Below are 24,880 nucleotides of genomic sequence, written 5' to 3'. Positions count from 1 at the left end.
AGTGACTGTGGTGTCATTCTGCTAACTTTATTCTTTATACACAGTTTGGGCAAAGTAAGAACCAAACAAGGCTTCCACTGGCCCCCATTCCCACTCCACTTTTGAGGCATTAAAAAGCGACTAATAGTTGATACTGGTAATGATTTCCAAGACTGTAGAATTTCCATAGTAGAGCAAAACTGTGCACTTGGTTTCTGAAAGAAAATAAGAGACCCTCTAAGAGATGACCTTAGGAGAAAGAATGATGAGTGGAAGGGGGCCAGAGGGGTCTGTTGTCCCAGTTTACACCAACCTAGGAAGGTTCCCCCACCTGCAACATGAAGCAGCCTATAACTCAGTCACAATGTACTTAAAATGAGAGTCAATCACCATGGCAAATGGAAACTTTTCCATCAGGTTTTTGCTGAAAGAACTTGTCTCGGATTAGCTCTTTCCCCAAACTAAGGCTGCCATGACCCTTAAGCTGGATTTGAAAAGTTTATTCAACATACCTCTTAGAAAACTTAGGCTGAAATTTTTAAAAAATAACTGATGCAAACAACTTCACAAATACGCATACAAATGTTCAAATAATATCACTAACATGGTATATAAATATGTATTCAGAGTAACATTTACATATTGGCCATAATAGCAAGCATACCATTAACAAAAAAATTCATGAAGAAACTTCACCTGTTCATATCAGACTCCCAAGGCAAGGAGGAGGCACCTAGAGATGGGGACCACCTAATCTCCTAACTCATGAGGCTATAGCTGCAAAGTAGTAATCACCGCAGTGGCACTTTCTAGATCATTGGTGCTCAGAACTTCAGCATGCCTCATGGTCACTGGAGGGCTTTTCAGAACGGACTGCTGGGCTCCACCCCCGTTTCTGATCTACAAGGTGGGGCCCAAGGATTTGCCTTTCTACTAAGTTCCTAATGGGATGATGCTGTCCTGGTGGCCACTTCTGAGAGCCAGTGGGGTGCTCGGGGCTGCTGCTTACTAAAGACATCTGCTCCTGCCCTCCTAAGTCCTCTCCCTATCAAGGGGAAACACCGTTCCCACCCTGCTCTCTGCCCTGGCTTACCTGAACTTCGGCAGAGGGCTTGGATGACTATAATAACTGCCCCAGTTTGCCTACTGTTTTTGAACGGGCAGAGTAGCAAAAGTGGCACAACACTCCTGGAGCTGAAACAACATGCATGAAGGAAAATAAAAGAATGGCAGTGTCCAAACTGGTGCCATCCATAATCCCTGTTCTGAAGCTTTTAATACTGTCTCAAAAAACCTGGAGGTTCAGACACTCTAGGAATTCACTTTTCAGTCAACTGACAGCCCATGCAGTTATTTCCTGAACCCCTGGTGGCATCAACAACACACCACCAGAGCCTTGCCCAGTAGAGAGGCCTTGGGCCGGGCGGCAGTCAGCCCTGCTTCGGGAGTTCTGATGGAGAAGGCTGCTGCTGGTGCCCTCCAGCTGAAGCCAGTGGTGGCAAGGCTGCCCTATAGGATACTCAATTCGTTACAAGCAAGTGTGCCGTTCTTTGCCATCCCCAGGAGGCCAGAACTGCGCTGCGGGCCTGCAGCACCCAGCCCAGGTCATCCTTCGGCAGGCCTAATGGTAAAAGAAATTTTAACTCACCAGAGATTGGGAGGCCGTGTAGTGCAAAGAACACTGAATTGGGAGTTGAGATTTTTATGCTAGTCCTAGTACTATTCCTACCTGGTGTGTGTATGTGATCATTTCAGTTGCCGGGCTTCATTTTACCATCTGTGAAAGGGGTGGGGGCAGGTACTAGATCTCCAAGGTCCTTCCAATTCAGACAATCTTGAATTATATAAAAATGCTATAAAATCCGTGGTATAAAATTCAATTCCCAATCAGGAAGAGTCAAGGGGACTGGGCCTGAGGCACTTGAACCTTGGGCTCTGGCCTGGGGGCACTGGGATGAGAGGAAGGGCTTCTCTGCTGTCTGCTTTCCCACCCACGGAGGCAGCTCCTGGCCCCAGGTGCCAGGGCCCCTTCCCCTCCAGACCCAGCCCTGAAGTCCCAACCCGCTGACCTCCCCACTCTCAGGCTTTAAGACCAAAGGAACTGGCCTATGTGAAGAGCAGACAGTGGGTGCCAGAGACTCCGAGGAGGGGCCCCGGTGAGGCACACATTAGTCTATGGTGTTTGGGGTCCTCCCATCCGCGCCTCCTCGCACCTCCTCCCTTTAGGTCCTTCCTCCACCACCTCACAGCTTATCTCTGATACACGCATAATAAATAAGACATTTGCACATAAGGGTGACGGACAGCTCTCTTCCCGCCCCTCCCCCTCTCATATAAAAGCATTAAATACAGTTTCAAAATAAAATACAAAGAGCAAAAATGGCCTGATCTCGGGGCCACCTGTTCTCCACAGGAGAATGAATCTACACATCCCTCTCGGACCTGCCTGGGAGATCGTGGGGCCCACTCCCGGCCCCTCAGGACCTGGCGCTGCCGCGGGGAAGAGAAACGAAGGCCGAGGCCCGGCCCCAGGCCCTGGGGGCTGAGAACGGGTGGCGCGTCCACCGCGTACAAAAGGGGACAGGAACACAACGCCAACTGCCGGGACCTCCAGTGCCCCGGGCTCGGACTGACGGGCGCTGAAGCAGGAGCGCCTGACTGAGCTCAGGGTAAACGGAGGCCTTCGGAGCAAGAGAGGAGCAAAGGAAAAAAGTGCTAATCCCTTTACAAGATCTCGGTGCGGGGCGGCCGTGGTAGGGGCCGGGGAGGCGGGTGGGGCGGTCTCGGAGAGCCCGCCCCGGAGGCAGGCACAGCAGGCGGGGCCCGGCCCAGCTCCGCCCCCGCCCCGGGCCACCGTCCCACCCGACCACCCGCGGTACTACGCGCCTTCACCGCGGGCTGGCGGGCTGGCTCCCCAGCCCCGTCGCCTCTCCTCCCGAGGAAGGCCCTCGTCCGCAGTCCAGGCCCCGGAGCGGTCGAGAAAGCCAGTTAACGACTGGGCAGCAGCCGCCCCGACCCGGGAGCCGTGCCTGCCGACGTACAGCTCTGAGAGCTGGACCCCCGGCCGTGAAAAGGGGTCGGTGCGTCCTTTCTGCCTCCCCCACCTACTTGGGGCCCTAATACTGACTGTCGGTGCCCCCGTCCCGGCCTGGCACAGGATCGCCTCGCGGGTGCGGCCGCGGCCCGGAAGCTCTCCGTGCAAACGCTGTGGCTTCTCAGGAACGTGAGGCCCTGAGCGGCGAGGGCCTGGGCTCCGGGCCCGAGAAGAGAGCGCGATTCCTGCGGCGCCCCGACTAGCCTGGGGAACTCTCTGGAACCGAGCGCAAGCCGGAGACCCCCACCCAATCCCGAATCTCCGCCCGGCCCGGCCAGCGGGGGGCAGCGGCAGCGGCCTGGGCCGCGGGAAGCTGGGGCTCCCAGCCGGACAGCCAGCCGGGCACGGCCCCTCGAGTGCGAGTCCTCTACGCCCGACACACGGCGCCCGCCTTGAGGTCCGCGCCGCCGTCGCGCGGTGCCGGGGCGGGCGGTCCAAAGCCCTCGTGGCCGTAGCAGCGTAGTGCCGCCTCCTCGTAGGCCTCCAGGATGGTCTGGCGCTCCTCGGGCGTGAAGTCCATGGAGAAGGGGTGCACCTGCAGAATGTGCCGCTTGATGGTGCTGACCTTGAGCGTGGCCAGCGCGCCCCCGCACACCATGCACACCAGGCCGCGCCGGCTGCCGTCGTAGTCCATCAGGTACTCGCCCCGCCAGCGCGGCTGGTAGTTCCGCCTCTGCTCTCGGCTGCGGGGCGGCGGCGGCGGGGGAGGCGGCGGCGGCAGGGGTGGGAAAGCGAGTCCCCCGGGCTCTGGGCCGTCCTCATCGTCCTCCTCCTCCTCCTCGGCGGGCCGCTCCGACGGTTCTCCAGGAGAAAGTGGGACGTCGCCTAGGACGGAACAAAGGACCGCATTGGAGCGTCTGGGCTTCGTAACCCCCCACTTTGCGCTGTCCCACACTCCCCTCTCCCCTTCGACCTTCCACTCTCCCCACCCCCTTCTGCCCTGGCCCCTCTCCCTCTCCACCTGCTCTGGCCCTCCGCCAGCTCACCCCACCACTCCTCCTCCTCCTCTGGCTCCTCCTCCTCTTCCCCTCCCCCCTCCTCGGAGGCTGCGGCTGTGCTGGGGGCGGCAGGGTCCCTGGGGGACTCGGGGCAGGGCAGCCCCAAGGCCAGCAGGTGGGCGGCCTTCTCGCTCCACTCCTGGGCGATGAGGGCCCTGACTGGCCCGCTGAGGCGCGTGGAGCCCGGGTGGCGCTGGCGGATGTGCCGCTTGATGGTGCTCATCTTGAGCGAGGCCAGCGCGCCCCCGCACACCATGCACACCAGGCCGCGCCGGCCGCCGTCCAACTCCATGAGGTACTCCAGCCGCCAGCGCTCCTGGTAGTGGCGGCGGTGGTCGCGGCCCCGCGGAGACCGGCCCGGGATCCCCACCCTCTCGCCCTCCTCCAGCTCCTCCTCCTCTGCCGGCCCGGGCCTCTCAGGGACCCAGCCAGCCTCTTCCTTTACGTCTGGGGGGCTGAGATCCTGAGAGGAGGGGGCTCCAGCAGCGGGGGCCGAGTCCCGGCTCTTTCTGGTCAGGTCCTGGGGGACGAGGTCATCGTCTGTTGGGGAAGGGGTGAGGGAGAGGGGCTCAGCCTGCTGGCTGGGTTGCCCTTACCCACACAGACGGGGTCCCTTGCTCCACACCCCAGCCCTAAGCTAGAGGGCCCAACCAGAGAGAGAGGGAGAGGGAGTGTGTGTGTGTGCGCGTGTGTGTAGGGGAGGAATAAGTCCTCCCGGGTGTGTGTGTGTGGGTGTGTGTGTGTGTGTGTGTAGGGGGGGAATGAGTCCTTTTAGGGGAGGAATGAGTCCTCCTGTGTGTAGGGGGGAATGAGTCCTCCCGTGTGTGTGTGTGTGTGTGTGTGTGTAGGGGAGGAATGAGTCCTCCCGGGTGTGTGTGCATGTGTGTGTAGGGGGGGATGAGTCCCTCCCGGTTCTGGCCACAGACCTCACTTTGCAGCCCTTATATGATGGGGTCCTGGCCCTGGGATGGGCCTCGCACCTGGTGGGGCCTGGGTGAGCTCAGACAGTGCCTCGGGCTGGCCACCCCAGGCTTGCAGCAGGGCGCTGCGCTGGGGGCCGCTGAGCCCCAGGGAGCCGGGGTGCACCTCCAGCACGTGGGCACGGATGTCATCCAGGTGCAAGCTGGGTAGTGCCCGGCCACAGGCCATGCACACCAGCCGGTTCCCCCGCGGGTCATAGTCCATGAGACACTCTGCCCGGAACCAGTTCTGCAGGGACTCCTTCAGCCTCCGCTCCAGGCGCCGGGCACCCAGCCCCCTGCTGCCCCCAGCCCTCCGGGAGGCAGACAGGCGCCGACGCCGAGCCCGGGGTGCCCCTGGGCCCCCTCGCCGCTGGCGCCGGCCGCCCCCACCAGCTGGGGCTTTGCCTGAAAGGGTTGGAGGAAGGGAAGGAACTGAGACGCTGGCCCTCCCGGGGAGCCCCCACCACCACAGCCAGGTCCTCCATCCATAAGCCTCTCCCTCACTCTGACTCTGAGCCCTCTGCCTAAGCTTTCCCCTGCCCTTCCTCTCCCCTCAGGTCTTCACTCCTCCAGCCCCTAATCCTCCTGAACACAAACCCTCAGCCCACCTGACTCCTCCCCCAGACCCACATTCTAGCCCCTTCCCTAGACTTCACTGTCAGTCATACCTTTCTAGTGCCCTCTGCTCCCAGACCTTCCCCGGCCTCTCTCCCCAGCCTCCACTCCCTGGATCCTTCTAAAACCACAGAGTGGTTAGTGGTTAGATCCCTAATCCCACTGTCTCTCCCGCACTACTGTCCAATAGACAGACCTCACCCCAAAAAGGAGCAAAAACTTGCTCCAGAAAACCAGCTACTTGGCTGAGAAGCCCAGGCTGTCCCCACCCGGCCCCGTCCACTACCCACGCCCTTGCTTCCCCATGTCCTACGTTACCTGGGCCCTTGGGAGGGCAAGCCTGGAGGCCAGCCCCTTCCTCCTCCTCTTCCTCCTCCTCCTCCTCCTCCTCCTCAGCCCCCTGGGCCCCTGGGCCCTCAGCCTCTCCACAGGCCCCCAGCCCCAGGTGGGCATCCCAGCTGTTGCTGATGACTTCCTTCTCCCGGGGACTCCAATGCAGGGAGTAGGGGTGCTTTTGGCGGATGTGTCGCTTGATGGTGCTGAGCTTGAGAGTGGCCAGGGAGCTGCCGCACACCATGCACACCATGCCGTGACGGGCAGGGTTGAAGTCCATCAGGTACTCCAGCCGCCAGTGGTCGTGGTAGTAGCGCCGGTGGTCACGGCCAGGGATGCGGCTCTTTCCAGGCCTCGAGGCCCGGGCCTCACAGTGGTCTGAGTATTTCCTGCCTGAGGATGCTGGTCCCCTAGCCCTGGAGGAGGGCAGGGGGGCACTCCCCCAGCTCCCCAAGGCACCCCCTTCCAGCTGAAGATCTTGCCCTGAAGAGGGGGAAAGGGAGACAGTTTTTCAATCCCCGATTTCCAGGGAAAGAACCTAGGGCTTCGATTTTGCAAGAGAAGGGAGGGGGGAGAGAGGTCATTCAGGGGCAGGAAAGGGATGGCAACAGCAATAAAAGGGAAGTGGGAGAGCAGGGCGTCAAAACATTGGTCCTTTACAGAGAGCAAGACCCCTTTAAGAGAGGCTCAAGAACAAAAGAATGCAGGGCACAGCTCTGACTTTTTAAAAAATAAGGTGAAGGCCGAAAGCCAAGGAGGCAGCAGGCTGTGCAAGGCCCCCTTTTTGGACGAGAGCTGTAGGGGTACAGCCAGGAGAGCCGCATGCCGGGGCGGTTACAGCCGCAGCGGGGTGAGAAGAACAAAGGGGGCATCTGTCTGCATCCAGGGCTGCACACAGGACCCACTGCCCAAGGCCCCAGCCAGGAAGGCCCCACCCAAAGATGATCTTCTCCCTTTTTCCAATAATGCCTCAAATACACCCTCCTGAGAATCCCATTTTAAGGGGCACTAAGCATTGTCAGTTCCCCAAATTTAGAGACCCACAGGAGGGATCCCCGTGACAAAGCTGTCAGCACCTCCAGAGAAAGGAGTTTTTAGGACTCTGACTTTCCTAGAGTCTGGGAGAGCCGATGACTGAAAGGGGATGACGGCAGGAGGGCCACCAGAGTGGCTACTGAAGGCTCTGCAGAAGGGAGTGGCCACCACCCACTGGAGTCCATTAAGTCTTTCTGGGGATTTATTTTTTGCTCTGGCCAGGAGCCGGCCACTGCCCAGCAATCAGAGGGCAGTCAGTGGAGAGGCCACCAACCCAGTGGTGTTCCCTTTTGCCAAATAGAGACACTGAGCAGTCCCCCACTTTCCCTACACTTTGGACCTTATTTTATTTAGAAAAGGGTCTCCTGGACAAATAGGCTGGATAGACAGGTGTGATCATTCTCCCAGTGGAGAATCCCCCGGCCTGGGAAACAAAAGGCAGGATCAGAGAGGGCTCCTGTCATCACTGTGTTTTTGTTTGGTTTTGGTGTAAGTAGATCCAAAGAAAAAGAAAACACTAGTTTCAGAGTCAGAAACCTGGGTTCGACTCCTGGCTTCACTGGTAACTTGCTCCGTGACCTGTGACAGGTCATGTCCGCTCTCTGGGCCTAAGCGTCTTTGTCTGCAAAGGCACTGGATAGCTAGCTGGTCTCTGAGCATCCTTCCAGCGCTGGATGTTAGTCTAAGGTGGACTGGCGCTTTAAGAGCCGAAAAAAGGGGAGGAGCTGGGATTCTTTAAAAACAAAAGGGGTTGGGGAATTTCTGGGAGGGGAGCTCGGGGATTAGGGCTGAGTCTCCCTAGCCTGGACAGTCTGCAGGGTCTTAAGGCTTTGACCATGAAGCAGAGGGATGAAGAAAAACAGTCTCCTCTGAGAGCAAACGAAGAGGACTGGCTGGTACCCCTATAGCTGACAAATTGTGGCAAATTTTCTGAAAAGAAGGGAGGGGGTAACGCGCGGACTGGAGGGGGTGTATGCCTTTGTGGGCGAGCCCATCCCTTTAAAGACTGCCCGCCGTGGGGAAGGTACTGGTAGGTCCCCAAGAGGCGCAAGCCGTGCTCTTTCCCAGGGAGAACGTAGGGAAAAAGAAAACGGGTTCCTTTCTCTAGGCAAGGCCACAGAGGAGAGGACAGCCCAACTTAAAGCAGCGAAGTCCCCAGCACAGTTCCTCTGGTGGGAAGCCCGGAAAGGGACCCAAGGTCTGGGCAGACTTTTAAGAGACAGCCGGATAAGGGAGACCACCTGGGAGTCTGAAAGAGAAAGGGGCGGGGGCCGCAAGTCCAAGAGCCTAGAGCGCGAGCCCCGCGGCGCCTGCCCAGGCCCTCTGGGGCCCCTCCAGCTTGGCCTCCAAGGCGGGGGCCGCGGGGCCCTTTAAGGGGGAGGGGATCCGCCCGAGCCCCGCGGGCCAGCCCCGGGAGCTGGGCGGGGGGCTCCCCCGTTGGCCCTGCAGTCGCCATCCGCGCCCGCCAGGTGGCGCCCCCGGCCGCCCTGCCCGCGTCCCCCCCTTTGTTTCCTGTCTGGGGCCCCTGGGGCTCCTTTAAGGGCTCCTGGGTAAATTTAAAGGGGCCGCGCGCTATTTCCTCCTGCCAGCTCGCGGGGGGCTGGGGGGAGAGGCATGAGGCGACCAGCCCGACCAAGGCTCTGCAGCCTTCGCCCGCCGCGGACGTTAGGAGCACGGGCCTCGCCGTCCTCGCGGGCCCGCGCCGCCGCCTCCGGGACTCGGGTCCCGGCTCCTGAAGGGTCACCGAGGCGGCCAGGGGCGCCGCGTCCGTTGCGACGCGCTTGCACCCAAGCTCGGCTCGCAGCCACTGCCCCCTCGGGGCATCTAAGCGCCCGGCTCCCCGCACCGGCGCTGGCAAGGGGGTCGCCCGGTGGGGAGGCCCCGGTCCCTGCCAGGGACTGCCTCCTCCCGCGCGAGCTAGGCGCGGGCCCCAGAGCGGACACGACTGGCAGGGGCCCCAGATGGCCGCGTCCCTGCAGAGAGGGTGGAGCCGCGGGGGCGGCCGCGCCCCCTCCCGCGGGAGCCGCCCGGGAGCGCTGGGAGCTCGGCCTTCAGCATTGGAGGGTGGACGGGCCAAGCTCCCCCGGAGCTGGCCGGGGCGGGGACCGCGGCCGCAGAGACTCAGGCCGAGGAGAGGGGGCGCGCAGTAGACCGCGGAGAGCGGGCTGCGCCGGGGCCCGACGCTGCCGGGCGGAGGTGGCCCCAGGATGGAAGCCGAGAGGGGAGGGCGTGCGCCGCCGTGACTCAGGCTTCTGCCCCCGCAGGCCTGGGGGTGCGACACGAGGCCCTAAACGCGGTCCCGGACCCTCTGCCCCGCACGAGGAAGGGAAGAACGCTGTCCCCGGGCGGGGAGTCGGGCACCTGGGGACCCGCGCCACCACGGCTGGGAAGCTCTGGGGCGGACCCTGGTTGCGAGCCCCGGGTTGCCTCGGAAGCCCCAGGTCCCAAGAAGCGGAGAGAAGGGACCTGGAGAAGCAGCTAGGGGCACGGCAGCCTGGAGTCCTTCCTCGAGGACCGGCTGGAGAAGCAGGTGCTTTCTGTGCCTGTGGTTGGTCGCCCACAACAAAGGCGATTCCTAGAGATCCAAATTACAGGGTGCGGGAGTCCATACAGGGTCTCATTATTTAGAGGTGGGTTTTATTCTCTTCTTCGGGGAGGTGCCCAGCGACCCGTTAAAGAAGTCACTCTTGACACGTTCATTTGCTCACTGTACACCTATTGTGTGCCAGCATGCTCCCAGGCGCTGCGCAGACAGCAGTGAGCAAGGTGCGCAAATCTGATACTGTTTCTGCCTTAGCACCCACAGCTTATAAAAAGGAAACGATTCCAGTCCTTGGGGAGCCATGGGAAATATTAAATTACTTGGGACACAGGAAGCCTGCTTTCCTAAGTGTTCGTGAAGAGGGACCAGGAACTAAAATTTTTGAAGTGTCTAAAAGGTGTCTGTCCCATTGGAGATGTTGTCCCATCTCTTCCTCAGTCCCCATGATGGCCTGCGAGAGACATCACCCTGGGTAAACAGAGTCTCTGTCCTACAGCTCTGCTCTCTCCATTACTGGCCTTGCTGCACTCCACCCACTTGGGTGCCCACCAGGGGCCCTGGTGCTGATGTGGTGCCAGATGGGGCCATGAGATGGGGGATTCCCTTATTCATATGTCCTTCGCCTATGCCCGGCCAGGGACACAAAAGGAAAATAAGACACAGACCTGGCCTTCACATGTTCCTAAGTATGTTTTTTAAACAATTACAAAGACAACCCAAGTTCAGAGCTGGCCACTGAGAGACACTTTTGGTAAATGTCCTTCCGGTTCTTTTTCTCTGTGTATAAATAGGATAATTTTGCTTGTTACCAACAAAAAGGTATGGACACCACCTAGAGCCATTTTTAACAACCTCTGGCTCCTTTCCTTGCTCACACCCTGCGTAGCTTCAGGACCCGCTCCAAGCTCCACAGGTCCAAGGCATCTTCCACTCACCAACTGATCCTCACAGCCACCCTACAAAGATGAAGCTTTGCTTTGCAGATGAAGAAATGGAGACTCAGAGTCAAGAGTCTCACTCAAGTCCATTCATTCATTTACTTATCCACTTATTCAGAAAGCATTGACTGAGCCAGTCCTGAGTACGTAGCACTGGGCTAGGGATACAGAGGTTTAAAGATTACATAGCACGGCTCTGGGAGGTTCCATTCCCCACTTCCTAGGAACTCTCAGTCTACTGGGTGGACAATGGCAGTCAGGGTCACATTAAGACTTTTCATGGGTCCTAGGTACTTTTGCCTCCATGGGCGTCTTCCTCTAAAAAAAAAAAGAAAAAGGAAAAAGGAAAGGAAAAATGATTTAATGGATTTTTATGGGCCCTACAATTTTTTTTTTCTGATGTGAGAAAAAATAACACACTTTCTTTGACCCTTAAAGTTCTTTTTTTCTTCTGATTTTTAAATAAGTTAAAATATTTTCATGAGCCCCTAAGATTATCAAGGGCTCTAGGCACTGTGCTCCCGGTGCCCAATGTCTAGCCATCCTTGATTGCAATACAGGATGACAAGTGCCAGGGGAGAGGATACCCAACCAACTGGGGAAGACTTCTTAGGGAAGGTATGGCTTGAGCCAAGTCTTCAAAAGCCAGGAGGTATTGCCAGGATGAGAAATAGAGGCAGGGAAGCTCTGGGGTGAAGGAAGATTTCCGGTGGGAGAGGCAGAAAAGGAAATGGAAAGAGCAGGGACGAGAGTCTCGGGTGCCTTGCTGAGAGTCCGTGTTTGTCCCGGAGGCCTGGGGAGTGCCTGGAGCCAGTGTGCAGGGCAGCCAGCAGGCAGCCCTGAGAACAGAAGGGAGGAGGGCGAGAAGGGAGAGAAAGACGGGACACAGTTGGAGCCGTCCATGCCAGCCACAGAAAGGCTGTAAGGCAGCAGCTACAGGGTGCATGGAGAGGAAGCCGAAGATTTGAGCAGGGTCCCAGCACATCGTGGTGCCATCTTCATTGCACACAGAGACACTGGAGGGGGGTGTGAAGTGCCACCTGTGCCCCCAGCTGGGCCAGGAGGAAGGTGCACCTCTTCTCACCCACAAGCTATTTGTTAGCCAAGCGTGTACCTGAAAGCTGCCTCCACCTACAGCGAGCATCTTTTCCTATTTCACTAGCACAGAGAAGCACCCCACCCTTTTTTAAATGAATGTGATTTTTAAAAATATTTATTTATTGTATTATTTATTTTGGCTGCGCTGGGTCTTAGTCGCGGCACGCGGGATCTTCGTTGTGGCATGAAGGATCCTTCGTGGCGGCATGCGGGATCTTTAGTTGTGGCATGTGGGCTTCTTAGTTGCAGCATGCGTGCGGGATCTAGTTCCCCGACCAAGGATGGAACCCGAGCCCCCTGCATTGGGAGCGTGGAGTCTTACCCACTGGACCACCAGGGAAGTCCCCAGGAGGGCCCTTTTAACTAATTTCTAACAAAGGCCCTGTAGATGCCAGCAGTGGTCCTAGACTGAGCTATATTAAGAGGGTAGAACCTACAGGACGTGGCAACTGATGGAAGGTGATGGCAAGAGAAAAGCCTGGCTAACTCCCAGTATCTGCACTGGAAGGGCAGGGATAGAAAAAGAAAGACAGATTTGAGGGCGGAGACAGAATGAGGTCACAAGTGGAGACCTTGGAGGCTGTATGGAAGCCAGTACTCCTCGTTTTTGCACCAGGCCACTTCCCCTCCATTCTCTGACACAGATGCTTAGGCCACCGTCTCTGGTCCTCAGCCGGCAGCACCGCAGGCTCCTTAGGGTGGCTGGTCCCTGCCTGCAAGAGCCATAGTCTCTCGGGGCAGAATCGGAGTGTCTTTCCAGGGCCTCAGTGGCTCCTCTGGAGTCCAGTTGAAGGAAGGGCCTCCCTAGTGACTAGAAGGGGGTACTGTGAAGAGCGTTCCTAAAGGAAGTTTTTCAGGCCGTAAATAACATTCACCTCACTAGACCCAAATTTGCCACAAATTCTAGATTCTGCTTTTCGAAATGTCTCAGAACTATAGAACAGGTTCAGAAAAGTAGGATTTCGGTGTTCTCTAGAGGGCAGACCTAAACCCTTTCAAAGAACAAAAGCCAATGGGTCATATAGCCTATGAATGTCAAAGGGACTTTCCATGTAGACTGTACATTAAATCATCCCTTGTAAAACTCCAAAGGAATTTCAAACCTAAAGATTATCGCCAGGTGTAAGGTAAACTTCAAACTTTATATGTGCGTGTTGAGGGGAGAGAGAGGGGAGGCATTTCAACCCCAGGCACTCAAATTTGCAAATAAAGCAGCCAATAATGTCTCTGTTTTTAGTGAAGAGAAAACTGGCAAAAGTTGTTTCCCAGTGTTAACTTAGTCGAGTGTTCATTGCAGGTGAAGAGGATGTGACATATCCCAAGAGGGAGAATGACAGGTGAGAAAGGAAGTAACCTGTCCAAAACACAGCTAGTAACTGTTGAAAAGAAGACTTAAACTCCAGCCTCCCAGTCTCTAAAACCCTGACACTTAAAAACACTTTTTTAAATTATAAAATATTTCAAACATACAGAAAAAAATTATATAAGTACCTATGTACATATTCTCATACCTCTCAGCTTTAAGAACTGTAAACATTTTGATATATCTGGTACATAGCATTTTTTAAGAAAGAAAATATCACAGAGACAGTTGAAGCTCCAAGACAAGCCTTCCTGCCCCATCTCCCTCCTCCCTCCACAAGTTCACCCTTCCTGAAGCTGGCGCTTATCCTTCCCATACAAGTTCCAGTACTTTCACTGCCCACGTATTCATAAACAATATAAAGCAATGACTTACATATCTTTAAGCTTTAACTAAGTGGAATTACTCCATACTTATCATTCTGGAACTTTCAAAGTTTCTTGCACTTACCCACACTACAAGTTTATTCCCAAACACATTCATTTATTCATTCTTTCTTTCATTCAACTCTTGTTTATTGAATGTTTGTTACAGATCTCACCACTGAGGTTGACTCACAGATGAAAACCCTAGGTCTCACATTCTGATTTCTGATTCTGATTCTGGAGGAGCTGGTCCAATAAAACACTCTTTTATTTGTTTGTTTTTAAGTTTAAAAATTTTTTGTTTTTATACAGTGTTTAAAGGTTACTTTCCATGTATAGTTATTACAAAATAGTGGCTATGTTCCCTGTGTTATACAATACATCCTTGAGCCTGTCTTACATCCAATCGTTTGTACCTCCCACTCCCCCCACCCCCAGTGAAACATTCTTAATGCCCAGGCTGTATAACTATTTATTGGGGTGACGTGATCACTCAGAAAATACAGGATAGCATTCGTGTTCTTACCTGTTGGTGCCAAAGGAAGAATAACTCTAAGGACCATGGCTCAAGTGGTTTGAGTTCCCACTAGTGCAGAAAACCATAGATGCGTCAAAAGGTCCTCAGAACCAGCCTCAGAAGCTGGCCTTCTGCTGGGTCCCCAGCTCCTCATTGTGGGGATGTCTTCAAGATGGTCTCAGTGTCCTACCCTCCTGATCTGGCATAAACACTTGAGGATTTTAGTCTTCCCTCTACTTCACCCCACTAAGGAGAGACAAGTCTCATAGTGGTCCAACTCCCTGACCCGGCCCTGAGCAGAAACAGGGAACAAGAAGTGACACGGGTTCAAGCCCTGGTCGGGGAAGATCCCACATGCCGCGGAGCAACTAAGCCCGTGCGCCACAACTACTGAGCCTGAGCTCTAGAGCCCACGAGCCACAACTACTGCAGCCCGCGTGCCTAGAGCCTGTGCCCCGCAACAAAGAGAAGCCACCGCAATGAGAAGCCCACACACTGCCACAAAGAGTAGCCCCTGCTCGCCGCAACTAGAGAAAGCCCACACGCAGCAACGAAGACTGAACACAGCCAAAAACTAAATAAATTAATTAAAAAAAAAAAAAGTAACTGACCAGCAAGGCCTTCATCCCTGTCCCTCTTTAAATGTGTCAAAACCAGACATGTGGGAAACTTCGCTGTTGGTCCAGTGGCTAAGAATACAGGGGATGCGGGTTCGATCCCTGGTCAGGGAACTAAGATCCCACATGCCGCGGGGCAACTAAGCCCGCCACAACTACTGAGCCCACGTGCCACGACTAGAGAGAAGCCTGCGTGTTACAACGAAGAGCCCCCACACCACAATGAAAAGATCCCATGTGCTGCAACTAAGACCCGACGCAGCCAAAAATAAATAAATAGTTGCTTTATAAAAAAGAAACAACATCAGACATGTGGGATTTCTTTGTCCCTTTTCTATAACCTGTCATCCAACACAGAACATTCCGGTGGTTACTTAATGTTTCATTAATCCTGTCTCAGTATGAGTCAGCACACTTTTATTGGTAAATGATGGAAAACACAACTTAAATTGGTTCAGTATTTTTTTTAAGGCGGGGAGAGGGTGTATTTGTTCATGGGACTGAAAACTACAGAAGAGCTGTCTTCAGACATGATTTGACCCAAGGCTCAGTAGTGTCACCATGATCTTAGTGTCTCTCTGTCTCTCCCTCTCTTTGTTTTTATTTTTTAATTTTTTTAAAAAACATTTATTTGGCTGCACCGGGTCTTAGTTGCAGCATGCGGGATCTTTAGTTGCAGCATGCAGGATCTTCGTTGCGGCATGTGGGTTCTTAGTTGCGGCATGTGGGAGCTAGTTCCCTGACCAGGGATTGAACCTGGGTCCCCTGCATTGGGAGCACAGAGTCTTAACCACTGCACCACCAGGGAAGTCCCTCTCTCTTTGTTTTTACCCTGCTTCCCTGGTTCCCTTTCGGACAGGTCTTTCAAATGATGGCACCTAGCAGTTCCAGACCTGCTACTTCGCCACTTCAAGGCCCTCAGAAAAGAAAGATCTTCCTTTCTCCAGCAATGTGAACAAAATCCCAGGTCTAACTCTCATTGGCCTGAATTGGATCACATGTTTATCCCTCAACCCATCACTGTGGCCAAACACATGGGATGTGCCACCTCCCTGTACCTGGGGTCAGATGCCCTTTCTGGGAGGAGTCAGCATGTGGACTGAGAAGGGTGGATGCTATAAGGAAAAACCATATGAAGTTAACAAAAGAAGGGATGCTGAATGGCAGAAACAAGATGTCTAGTCACTCATGTTGAGAATATATTGTCATTCCAGCTACTAACAAGACACTAGTAATACAGGGGCAAGGCACATTTGGGGGGCCATCTCTCCTATTCTATCCATCACAGTCCTGCAGGAGCTGGCTGTCCTCTGGCTCTCTGCCCAGCTCACCCCTCCCCACCCAGAGTGAGAGCCCCCAGCAGCCATCTTTCCTCCATACATTCCAGCTTAAGGGCCTAGAGGTGACTGTCCAGTGGAAGTGTCACCCTGACCCATGCAAAGCCAATCAGATCCTCTCTCCTGACACTTTTCGGGATTTCATAGACAGCTAGGTGATGTCTGAGGGTGGGTGGCTGAAGCTGCATCTATCCTCTCCCACTATGCGGAACAGAGTGAGGAGACCCAGACTGTGGAAAGGGGAAAAGATGCTGCCTGCCCTTCCTGCTTCCAAACCCTGAAGAGGCCTCATTACACGCATACTTGGGTCCCCTGGGATACATCCCCTTTTTCATTTCCTTAAATTAATCTCTGATTCTTGCAACAAAAAGCACCGACTATGTGCCAGCAGTGACTATAAGACATAGCCCTTCCCCTCACAAAGTTACAGGGTCTTATAATTCAATAAGAAAAACTCATCATACACTTAAAAAAAAAAAAAAAGGTCAAAGGCTAAAAATAGGCAGTTCACAGTCCAGGAACGACAGGTGGCCAGCAAAGTGTAGCTCAACTTTACTTGTATTCAGGAAACTGCTGATTAAACAGCAAGATATTGTTAGTCACCCAATTGATTGGCAAAGATTTTAAAGTTTGATACTATCAGGAGTGGGGAGGGTATGAGGAAAGGGGGACACACAGCTGGGAATGTGTCAACTACTAGGGCCAAATTGTTTTTGGTTTTTTAATTAATTAATTTATTTATTTTTGGCTGCACTGGGTCTTCGCTGCTGTGCGTGGGCGCGGGATTTCTCTAGTTGTGGCAAGCGGGGGCTATTCTGTTGCAGAGCATAGCCGTGCGGGCTTCAGTTGTGGCACGCAGGCTCAATAGTTGTGGCTCACAGGCTCTAGAGGGCAGGCTCAGTAGCTGTGGCACACGGGCTTAGTTGCTCTGCAGCATGTGGGATCTTCCTGGACCAGGGCTCAGAACCCGCGTCACCTGCATTGGCAGGCGGATTCTTAACCACTGCGCCACCAGGGAAGCCCCACTAGGGCCACTTCGGAAAGCAATTTAACCAAATCTGTTGAAATCTAAAAATGCACATACTCCTAAAGGCAATGTGGTATCCTGGATTGGATCCTGAAACAGATAAAGGACATTAGTGGAAAAGCTAGTGTTATGGACTGAATTGTGTCCCCTCCTAAATTCATATGTTGAAGACTTAACCCCCAATGTGACTATATTTGGAGACGGCCTTTAGAGTGGTAATTAAGTTTAAATGAGGTCATAAGGATGGGGTCCTAATTCCATAAAACTAGTGTCCTTCTAAGAGGAAGAGATACCAAAGAGCTCTCTCTCTCCCCCCTTGCAGGTATACACAGAAGAAAAGCCATGTGAGGACACAGGGAGAAGGTGACCATCTGCAAGCCAAAGAGAGAGGCCTCATAAGACAACCCTGTTGCCACCTTGATCTTGAACTTCCAGCCTTCAGAACTGTAAGAAAATAAATTTATGTTGTTTAAGTCACCCAGTCTGTGATATTCTATTATAGCAGCCTGAGAAGACTAATACAACTAATGAAATCCAAGTAAAGTCTAGAGTTTAGTTCACAGTAATATGCAAAAGTTGGTTTCGTAGTCTTGACAAATGTACCGTGATAATGTAAGACGATAACAGTAGAGGAAACTGGGTGAGGGATATATGGGAACTCTCAGTACCCTTTGCAACTTTTCTATAAATCTAAATTTATTCCAAAATTTTAAAAAGTTTATGTGCAAAATGCACATACCCTCTGATCCAGCGATTCTACACTGGAGAAACGTACATGTACAAGAAGATATGGATAAAGGGTGTTCCTTGCATGTCAGGTAATGACAACCCAGGAATTACCTAACTGTCCTTCAGTAGGGAAAGAGCTGAATAAGCCGGAGAATGTTCATGCTATAAATACTATATGGCAGTAAAAAAGAATGAGGTAGAGCTATGTGTATTAAAGTGATAAAAGTAAGATGCAGAAGGATTTAAGTTAGTCAATAAAATACTATCATGAGAAAAAGAGGAAGAGTTGCGGGGAGATGGAGCAGCTTGGAGGCTGCTGGGGCTTTCAGGTGGGTGGGCACCTCTGCCCCCTTGGCCACTCGGTGCCCACTGCCCCTTGGGCGTGTCTCCTCCTTCCTGTTTCTCTGTCTTCTTTCTTCCCCTTAACTGTTCACTAAAAACAGTCATTGTATTTCATTAGGTTATATTTGCCCAATTCTTAGGGAAAGACAAGCACTTATTCTGATTATCTCCCCACTTATTCATGCAATATATACACAGTTACTATTTCTTGTATGTGGTCTTCAGGAAGTTCTATGAAACAGCAGCCCCGAAATGTCATGTTCTCTATAATCAAGGACTTGCCCAGTGTGCAAAGCTGGCAGCAGTGCAGGGATAATAGAAGCTGCCGCCTGAACTATTGGGACATTTACATCCTTTAGGGGGTCCTATCGGTTTTATAATGTTGGGGAATGTGAATGGTCCCCAACATTCCATGTCCAATCACACAAATGCCATTAGATTCTAACTCCTAAGTGTCTCTCCCCTGCTGACCGAACTTTCAGAGCCTGTTGTTAAAAGGTATTGAGGCGGACTTCCCTCGTGGCACAGCGGTTAAGAATCTGCCTGCCAATGCAGGGGACATGGGTTCGAGCCCTGGTCCGGGAAGAACCCACATGCTGCGGAGCAACTAAGCCCGTGTGCCACAACTACTGAGCCTCCACTCTAGAGCCCACTGACTCACAGCTACTGAGCCCGCGTGCCACAACTACTGAAGCCACACACCTGGAGCCAGTGCTCTGCAACAAGAGAAGCCACCGCAATGAGAAGCCCGCGCACCGCAACGAAGACCCAATGCAGCCAAAAATAAATAAATGAATAAAAATTAAAAAAAAAAGATACTGAGGCACATTAAAATTTTAGGAATTTATTTGAGAAAGAATCCATCCAAATTGGTCATCATCAAATGGGAAGTGGTTAGAAGCACTCCACAGATGGGAGCTGAGGGAAGACTTTTATAGAGAAAAGGTGGAAGCAAAGTAAGGAAATTACTGATTGACTATAGCTTCAACGCTACTTGGCTGTTAATGATTGGTTGTTAGGTTTTGCTTTCATAACCTCGAGGTATTTACAGGTTAACATTTTGGTTTGCTTACGTAGGTGCGGAGGCACTAGGGCCACCTCAGTCTAAAGGTCTCTTTGTTTAATTTAACAATTCTCCCTTTTGATCATCCGGAGGATGGACAGAAGTTTAGTATTAGCCCCATTCTCGGTCACTGTGAGAGTTAAATTGCTCTTATCAGGTTATGATGTCGGATCCATAGAAGAATTGCTTTTGCTGTTTATCCCATTGTACATCTTGTTTCTGTTTCTCCAAGCACAGTGAGACCATCTGATTTGCTGCTGATGGCTGCAAACATGCATTTGAGATCTTTGAGGCAACACAGCCCACCAGGGAGCCTGCGATGATGACTCCTGGGGGATAATACCAAAAGACTGAAGTACACTCCTTAGCCAAGGTCCCCGTAAACCAAACCAGTTGGTATCAAGTAAATCAAAGAATGTACCTGATGTGGTACCAATCTGTTTTAGCCAAGTAGCTTGTTTGTTAATTTCTTGTATTTGAGTTTTTACAACACCAGAGGTGTTAATTCAGGTACAGCAGGAGGTGTTAGCTATGGCACAGACCCCTTGTTCAGCCAAAAAATAATCTAAAGCAATTTTACTATCTAAAACCACCTTAGCTAGAGAGCCTAGGTATTTTTGCTGTGCAGTCAAGGCCTTAGCAGTAGACTTAGCTATGGTTGCCAGCGTTAAGAATAAGTTTCTAAGCATATGTTTGTTTGTACTAACTCCAAGCCAAGGAAGAAGGGACCACCCAAATGATGCCCATCCAGAGGTGTTAACACCTCCTGACAAACTTCTTTTTGCTCCATAGTATAAATTCAAGGGAGTGGCCAACGTTGAGTTTCTGAGGTATTATGAAGGGACAATGGAACACTAAATGCAGCAAGAGCACAGTGCCCTGGGACTTCCCTGATGGTCCAGTGGTAAAGAATCCGCCTTCTAATGCAGGGGACACGGGTTTGATCCCTGGTCAGGGAACTAAGATCCCACGTGCCGCGGGGCAACTAAGCCCGCGCGCCACAACTAGAAAACCCACGTGCCACAACTAGAGAGAAGCCCGCGCACCACAGCTAGAGAGAAGCCCGTGCGCCCCAACGAAAGATCCCACATGCCGCAACGAAGATCCCACATGCTGCAACTAAGCCCTGGCGTAGCCAAAAATAAAAATAAATAAAATATTTTCTAAATAAAAGAGCACAGTGCCCTTTCATCCACCAGCTGTCAAGACAATGAGTTGCTCAAGCATAGAGGCCAATACCAAAGCGTCCACATATAAAGCCACAGCCAGGAAGGGTACAATAGGGCTCCCTCGTAAGTATTAGCATCTGTGGGCTCATTGGTTGGTACAGAGGTGTTAGCGTCATCCTTCCAACACCACCTAAGTACATGGGCCCGTCAGCGAAGCCTATAAATGGTCTGACTTACATTGGCTGCTCTGCATTGTTCTTTTTTTTTTGCGGTACGCGGGCCTCTCACCGTTGCGGCCCCTCCCGCTGCAGAGCACAGGCTCCGGACGCGCAGGCTCAGCGGCCACGGCTCACGGGCCCAGCCGCTCCGCGGCATGTGGAATCCTCCCCGACCGGGACACGAATCCGTGTCCCCTGCATCGGCAGGTGGACTCTCAACCACTGCACCACCAGGGAAGCCCTGCAGTGTTTTTTATATATATATATTGAGTGAATCTCATTTTCCCATCCCAGGGTTGGATTAAACTGAAGCAAGGAATGGGGATATGTAGATTTAGTACTTTTACCTTTATAAAAGGGAGCTGCCGAAGAATTTCGGCACACAGTGGCATTTGGGATTTCAGTGAAATGACTTATAGGGTAAACTAAAGGGTCTCTCCCTTCATGTACTGATTTTGGTTTAGCAGTTAGTTAAGTTTCCCACAGTAGCTATTGTTTGTGAAATCCTAATTATAGTGTTATCTTTCCATGAATTAATGAAGAGAAAAAGCAGATAGCAAGGAGGTGTAAGGGATAAAGATTTCATATTGGAGATAAAGACCTTGATCTGTGACCTTGAGAGAGCTGTCCACCTCAAGATGTCATTTGTTTCTGGGGAGGAATCTCCCAATTTTAACTTTAGATTTCCGGCTAGTATGCAGTTCCAAGAGTTTGGAGGAGCCCTTTACAACTGGGAGATGTGGACCCAAGGTTTAATCTCTGAAGTTTGGCTGCTATCTGGGTAGTCAGGAGAACCTGAATGGTCCCTTCTAACGAGGTTCAAGGGCAGTCTTTCTCAGGTGTCGTTTCCTGAGAAGAAGACTCACTGTCCAGGTTCTAAGTTGTAGAAGGCTCCACAATCTGTAGGAGGGTCATGAAAAGCTTCTTTTACCTGGTGGAAATATACTTTAGCATGATACGTTAAAGCTTTACAATATTGAATCATATCAGAATTTGAGTACAGGAGACAGATGTGGTTCTATCACCAAGGGCACAGGTTTTCCTGTCACTATTTCATAAGGTATTACTTTATCCTTTCCCATAGGTGTTGATCTAATCACCATTAAAACGAATAGTAGAACTTCAGGCCAGGGCAGTCCAGTTGATTCTGTTGATTTAGCTAGCTTTAGTTTTAAGTTACCATTTGTCTGTTCAACTTTACCAGCTGACTAAGGACAACGATAACGCCATTGAGTCAGCAGTGCTTTATTTGTTTAATTTTTTTGTCTGGTGAAATGAGTTCCCCTATCATTGAAGATTTCTCTGGGGAAACGCCATGAAGGAAATATATTTTCTAAAAGTTTCTCAGCCACAGTTGCGGCATCAGCCTTTCTGCATAGGAAGGCTTCAATCAATCCTGAGAACATACAAGCAATTACAAGAACATATCAGTAACCCATTGAGGGAGGCAAGGGAATGAAATCCATCTGTAAGTGTCCAAATGGCCTGCCCAGTAGGTGGTGAGAATGCCCCATCTAATACCTTAATAGTCTTTCCAGGGTTATGGGTTTGACAAATCAGGTATTTGTGGTAAACCAAATTTGTGACCTTGGAGTAGTCATTCCACCAATACTTCTTCATAATTTGGATCATTTTATCTGTGCCATGATGAGTTGCAGAATGTAGAGCTTTTAGTAATGGCATTTTCAAGGATTCGGGAAGAACCAGGCGACTGTCCTGGCCCTCAGTGAATTGTTTAATATGAAATTTGCACCCTTGTTGGTCCCAACATTGTTGCTCCAGCTCAGATGCCTGATTTTGTCTTTTATATAAATTATCATAAATAATTTGGTTAGAATCAATCTTACAGAGTTCATTCAAGTTGCGTATTGGTACAACTTTAGTGCTGGCTGACTTAGCATGGAAGTCTGCTAGAGCATTTCCCTGATACTCACGTTCTGTCTTTCTAGTATGAGCTTCAGTTTTAATAACTGCAATTCAGTTAGACAATAGAATGACAGAGAGCTGTTCATTTACTTGGGGCCGCGGTTTGTTTTTTTCTTTTTTTTTTGCCCACCCTGAGCAGCATGTGGAAATTCCCCGACCAGGGATAGAACCTGAACCCCCTGCAGTGGAAGCACAGAGCCCTAACTACTGGACCACTGGGGGAGTGCTACTTGGGGCCCATTTTTTTTTTTTTAAGATTTTTATTTTATTTATTTGTTTTTGGCTGCGTTGGGTCTTCGTTGCTGCACGCAGGCTTTCTCTAGTTGCGGCGAGTGGGGGTTACTATTCGTTGCAGTGCACGGGCTTCTTACTGCTGTGGCTTCTCTTGTTGCGGAGCATGGGCTCTAGGCGTGCAGGCTTCAGTAGTTGTGGCACACAGGCTCAGTAGTTGTGGCTCACGGGCTCTAGAGCACAGGCTCAGTAGTGTGGCACACGGGCTTAGTTGCTCCGTGGCATGTGGGATCTTCCCGGACCAGGGTTTGAACCTGTGTCCCCTGCATTGGCAGGTGGATTCTTAACCACTGCACCACCAGCAAAGCCCTGGGGCCCATTTTTGATCAGATTTCCACCAGCACTGAGGAACCTCTCTGTTTCCATAATATACCAAAGTCATGGACCACCCCAAAGGCGTATTTACTATCTGTATAAAGGTTTACTGATTTTCCTTTGAATAGCTGACAACTCCGAGTGACAGCATATTGTTCTGCTGGTTGAGCAAAGTTAAACTGCGGAAGGCTTCACCTTTCCAATAATTCCTATTGAGCTGTCATAGCATGTCCTGATTGATTTTTCCCTTCCGCATTCTTAGCATAGGACCCAGCGACAAAGAGTATCAAATCTCGGTTTTCTAACGATGTGTCCTGTAAGTCAATGCAAGGGGTCAATAACCGTGACACCACGTCTACACAGTTACAGTGATCTGTACCACTGTCTGCAAGGGCAGCAGTGTTGAGAAAGTTGCAGCGCTCAAGAAGCTTAGATGTATAGCACAGGGAGAACAGCTCGATGCTATGTGATGATATAGAGGGGTGGGATAGGGAGGGTGAGAGGGAGGTTCAAGAGGGAGGGGATATGGGGATATATGTATACATAGAGCTGATTGACTTTGTTGTACAGTGGAAACTAACACAACATTGTAAAGCAATTATACTCCAATAAAGATGTAAAAAAATGTATATATATACACACACATATATGGGAATGAAATAAAACTATAAAATGAAAAAAAAACAAAAAACGATGGAGCTTAGAAAGTGAAAGGAGGGACGTCCCTGGCGATCCAGTGCTTAAGACTCTGTGCTTCCACTTCAGGGGGGATGGGTTTGATCCCTGGTCAGGGAACTATAAAATCCCACATGCCACGCAGCTAGGCCAAAAAAAAAAAAAAAAGTGAAAGGAGAAGGGCCTCAGTTAGTCGGCTTGCTGAAAAATGGTGAGTCTGTTGGGAGTTTAATAGACTCTCAACAGCATGAGGTATAAGTATAAGTCATATCCTAACATGAAGTGGACAAATTCTTAGAAAAGTACAACCTTCCAAGACCGAACCAGGAAGAAATAGAAAATATGAACAGACCAATCAAAAGTAATGCAATTGAAACTGTGATTTAAAATCTTCCAACAGGGACTTCCCTGGTGGCACAGCAGTTAGGAATGCACCTGCCAATGCAGGGAACAGGGGTTCGAACCCTAGTCCAGGAAGATCCCACATGCCATGGAGCAACTAAGCCCATGCACCACAGCTACTGAGCCCGCGTGCTGCAACTTCTGAAGCCCATGCGCCTAGAGCCTGTGCTTTGCAACAAGAGAAGCCACCACAATGAGAAGCCCATGAACCACAAAGAAGAGTAGCCCCCACTCGCCGCAACTAGAGAAACCCCTTGCGCAGCAGTGAAGACCCAATGCAGCCAAAAAAAAAAAAAACCTTCCAACAAACAAAAGTTCAGAACCAGATGGCTTCACAGGCAAATTCTAGCAAACATTTAGGCAAGAGCTAACACCCATCCTTCTCAAACTGTTCCAAAAAATTACAAAGGGAGGAACACTCCCAAGCTCAGTCTATGAGGCCACCATCACCCTGATACCAAAACCAGACAACGATATCACAAAAAAAGAAAATTACAGACCAATATCACTGATGAACATAGAAGCAAAAATCCTCAACAAAATACTAGTAAACAATCCAACAACACATTAAAAGGGTCATACATCATGATCAAGTGGGATTTATCCCAGGGATGCAAGGATTCTTCAGTATATGCAAATCAATCCATGTGATACACCATATTAACAAATTGAAGAATAAAAACCATACGATCATCTCAATAGATGCAGAAAAAGGTTTTGACAAAATTCAACACCCATATATGATTAAAAAAAACTCTGCAGAAAGTGGGCATAGAGAGAACCTACCTCAACATAATAAAGGCCATATACAACAAACTCACAGCAAACATCATTCTCAATGGTGAAAAACTGAGAGCATTTCCTCTAAGATCGGAACAAGACAAGGATGTCCGCTCTTGCCACTATTATTCAGCATAGTTTTGGAAGTCC

At 51.3% G+C, this 24,880-nt stretch overlaps 1 protein-coding gene across 1 annotated transcript; it reads right to left on the bottom strand.

The window, feature by feature from the left end:
• Nucleotides 1-6: 6 nt before the first annotated feature.
• On the bottom strand, nucleotides 7-11,481 carry ZFTA (zinc finger translocation associated). Its single transcript, XM_024748520.1, has 7 exons — nucleotides 11,434-11,481; nucleotides 11,264-11,335; nucleotides 8,331-9,282; nucleotides 5,967-6,464; nucleotides 5,052-5,438; nucleotides 4,060-4,611; nucleotides 7-3,898 (listed from the first exon to the last, which is right to left on the bottom strand). Exons 1-7 carry the CDS (start codon nucleotides 11,479-11,481, stop codon nucleotides 3,441-3,443), a joined length of 2,967 nt encoding a protein of 988 aa, XP_024604288.1. The 3' UTR covers nucleotides 7-3,440.
• Nucleotides 11,482-24,880: the final 13,399 nt, after the last annotated feature.

The sequence above is a fragment of the Neophocaena asiaeorientalis genome, unplaced genomic scaffold (assembly GCF_003031525.2).
Source record: "Neophocaena asiaeorientalis asiaeorientalis breed wild unplaced genomic scaffold, Neophocaena_asiaeorientalis_V1.1 scaffold43, whole genome shotgun sequence".
Lineage (NCBI taxonomy): Eukaryota > Metazoa > Chordata > Mammalia > Artiodactyla > Phocoenidae > Neophocaena > Neophocaena asiaeorientalis.
The sequence above is the reverse complement of the archived record's forward strand: the minus strand, read 5'-3'. Positions and strand labels throughout refer to the sequence as shown.

What these genes read in the sequence shown, in the direction of transcription:
- ZFTA (XM_024748520.1), bottom strand. Translation starts at nt 11,481, where the DNA reads ATGTGCTGGGACCCTGCTCAAATCTTCGGCTTCCTCTCCATGCACCCT. An exon ending in GCTCACCCAGGCCCCACCAG is followed by an intron (nt 4,612 to 5,051) that starts GTGCGAGGCCCA and finishes CTTCCCCAACAG; the next exon opens with ACGATGACCTCGTCCCCCAG. An exon ending in GGAGGAGGAGGAGTGGTGGG is followed by an intron (nt 3,899 to 4,059) that starts GTGAGCTGGCGG and finishes GTTCCGTCCTAG; the next exon opens with GCGACGTCCCACTTTCTCCT.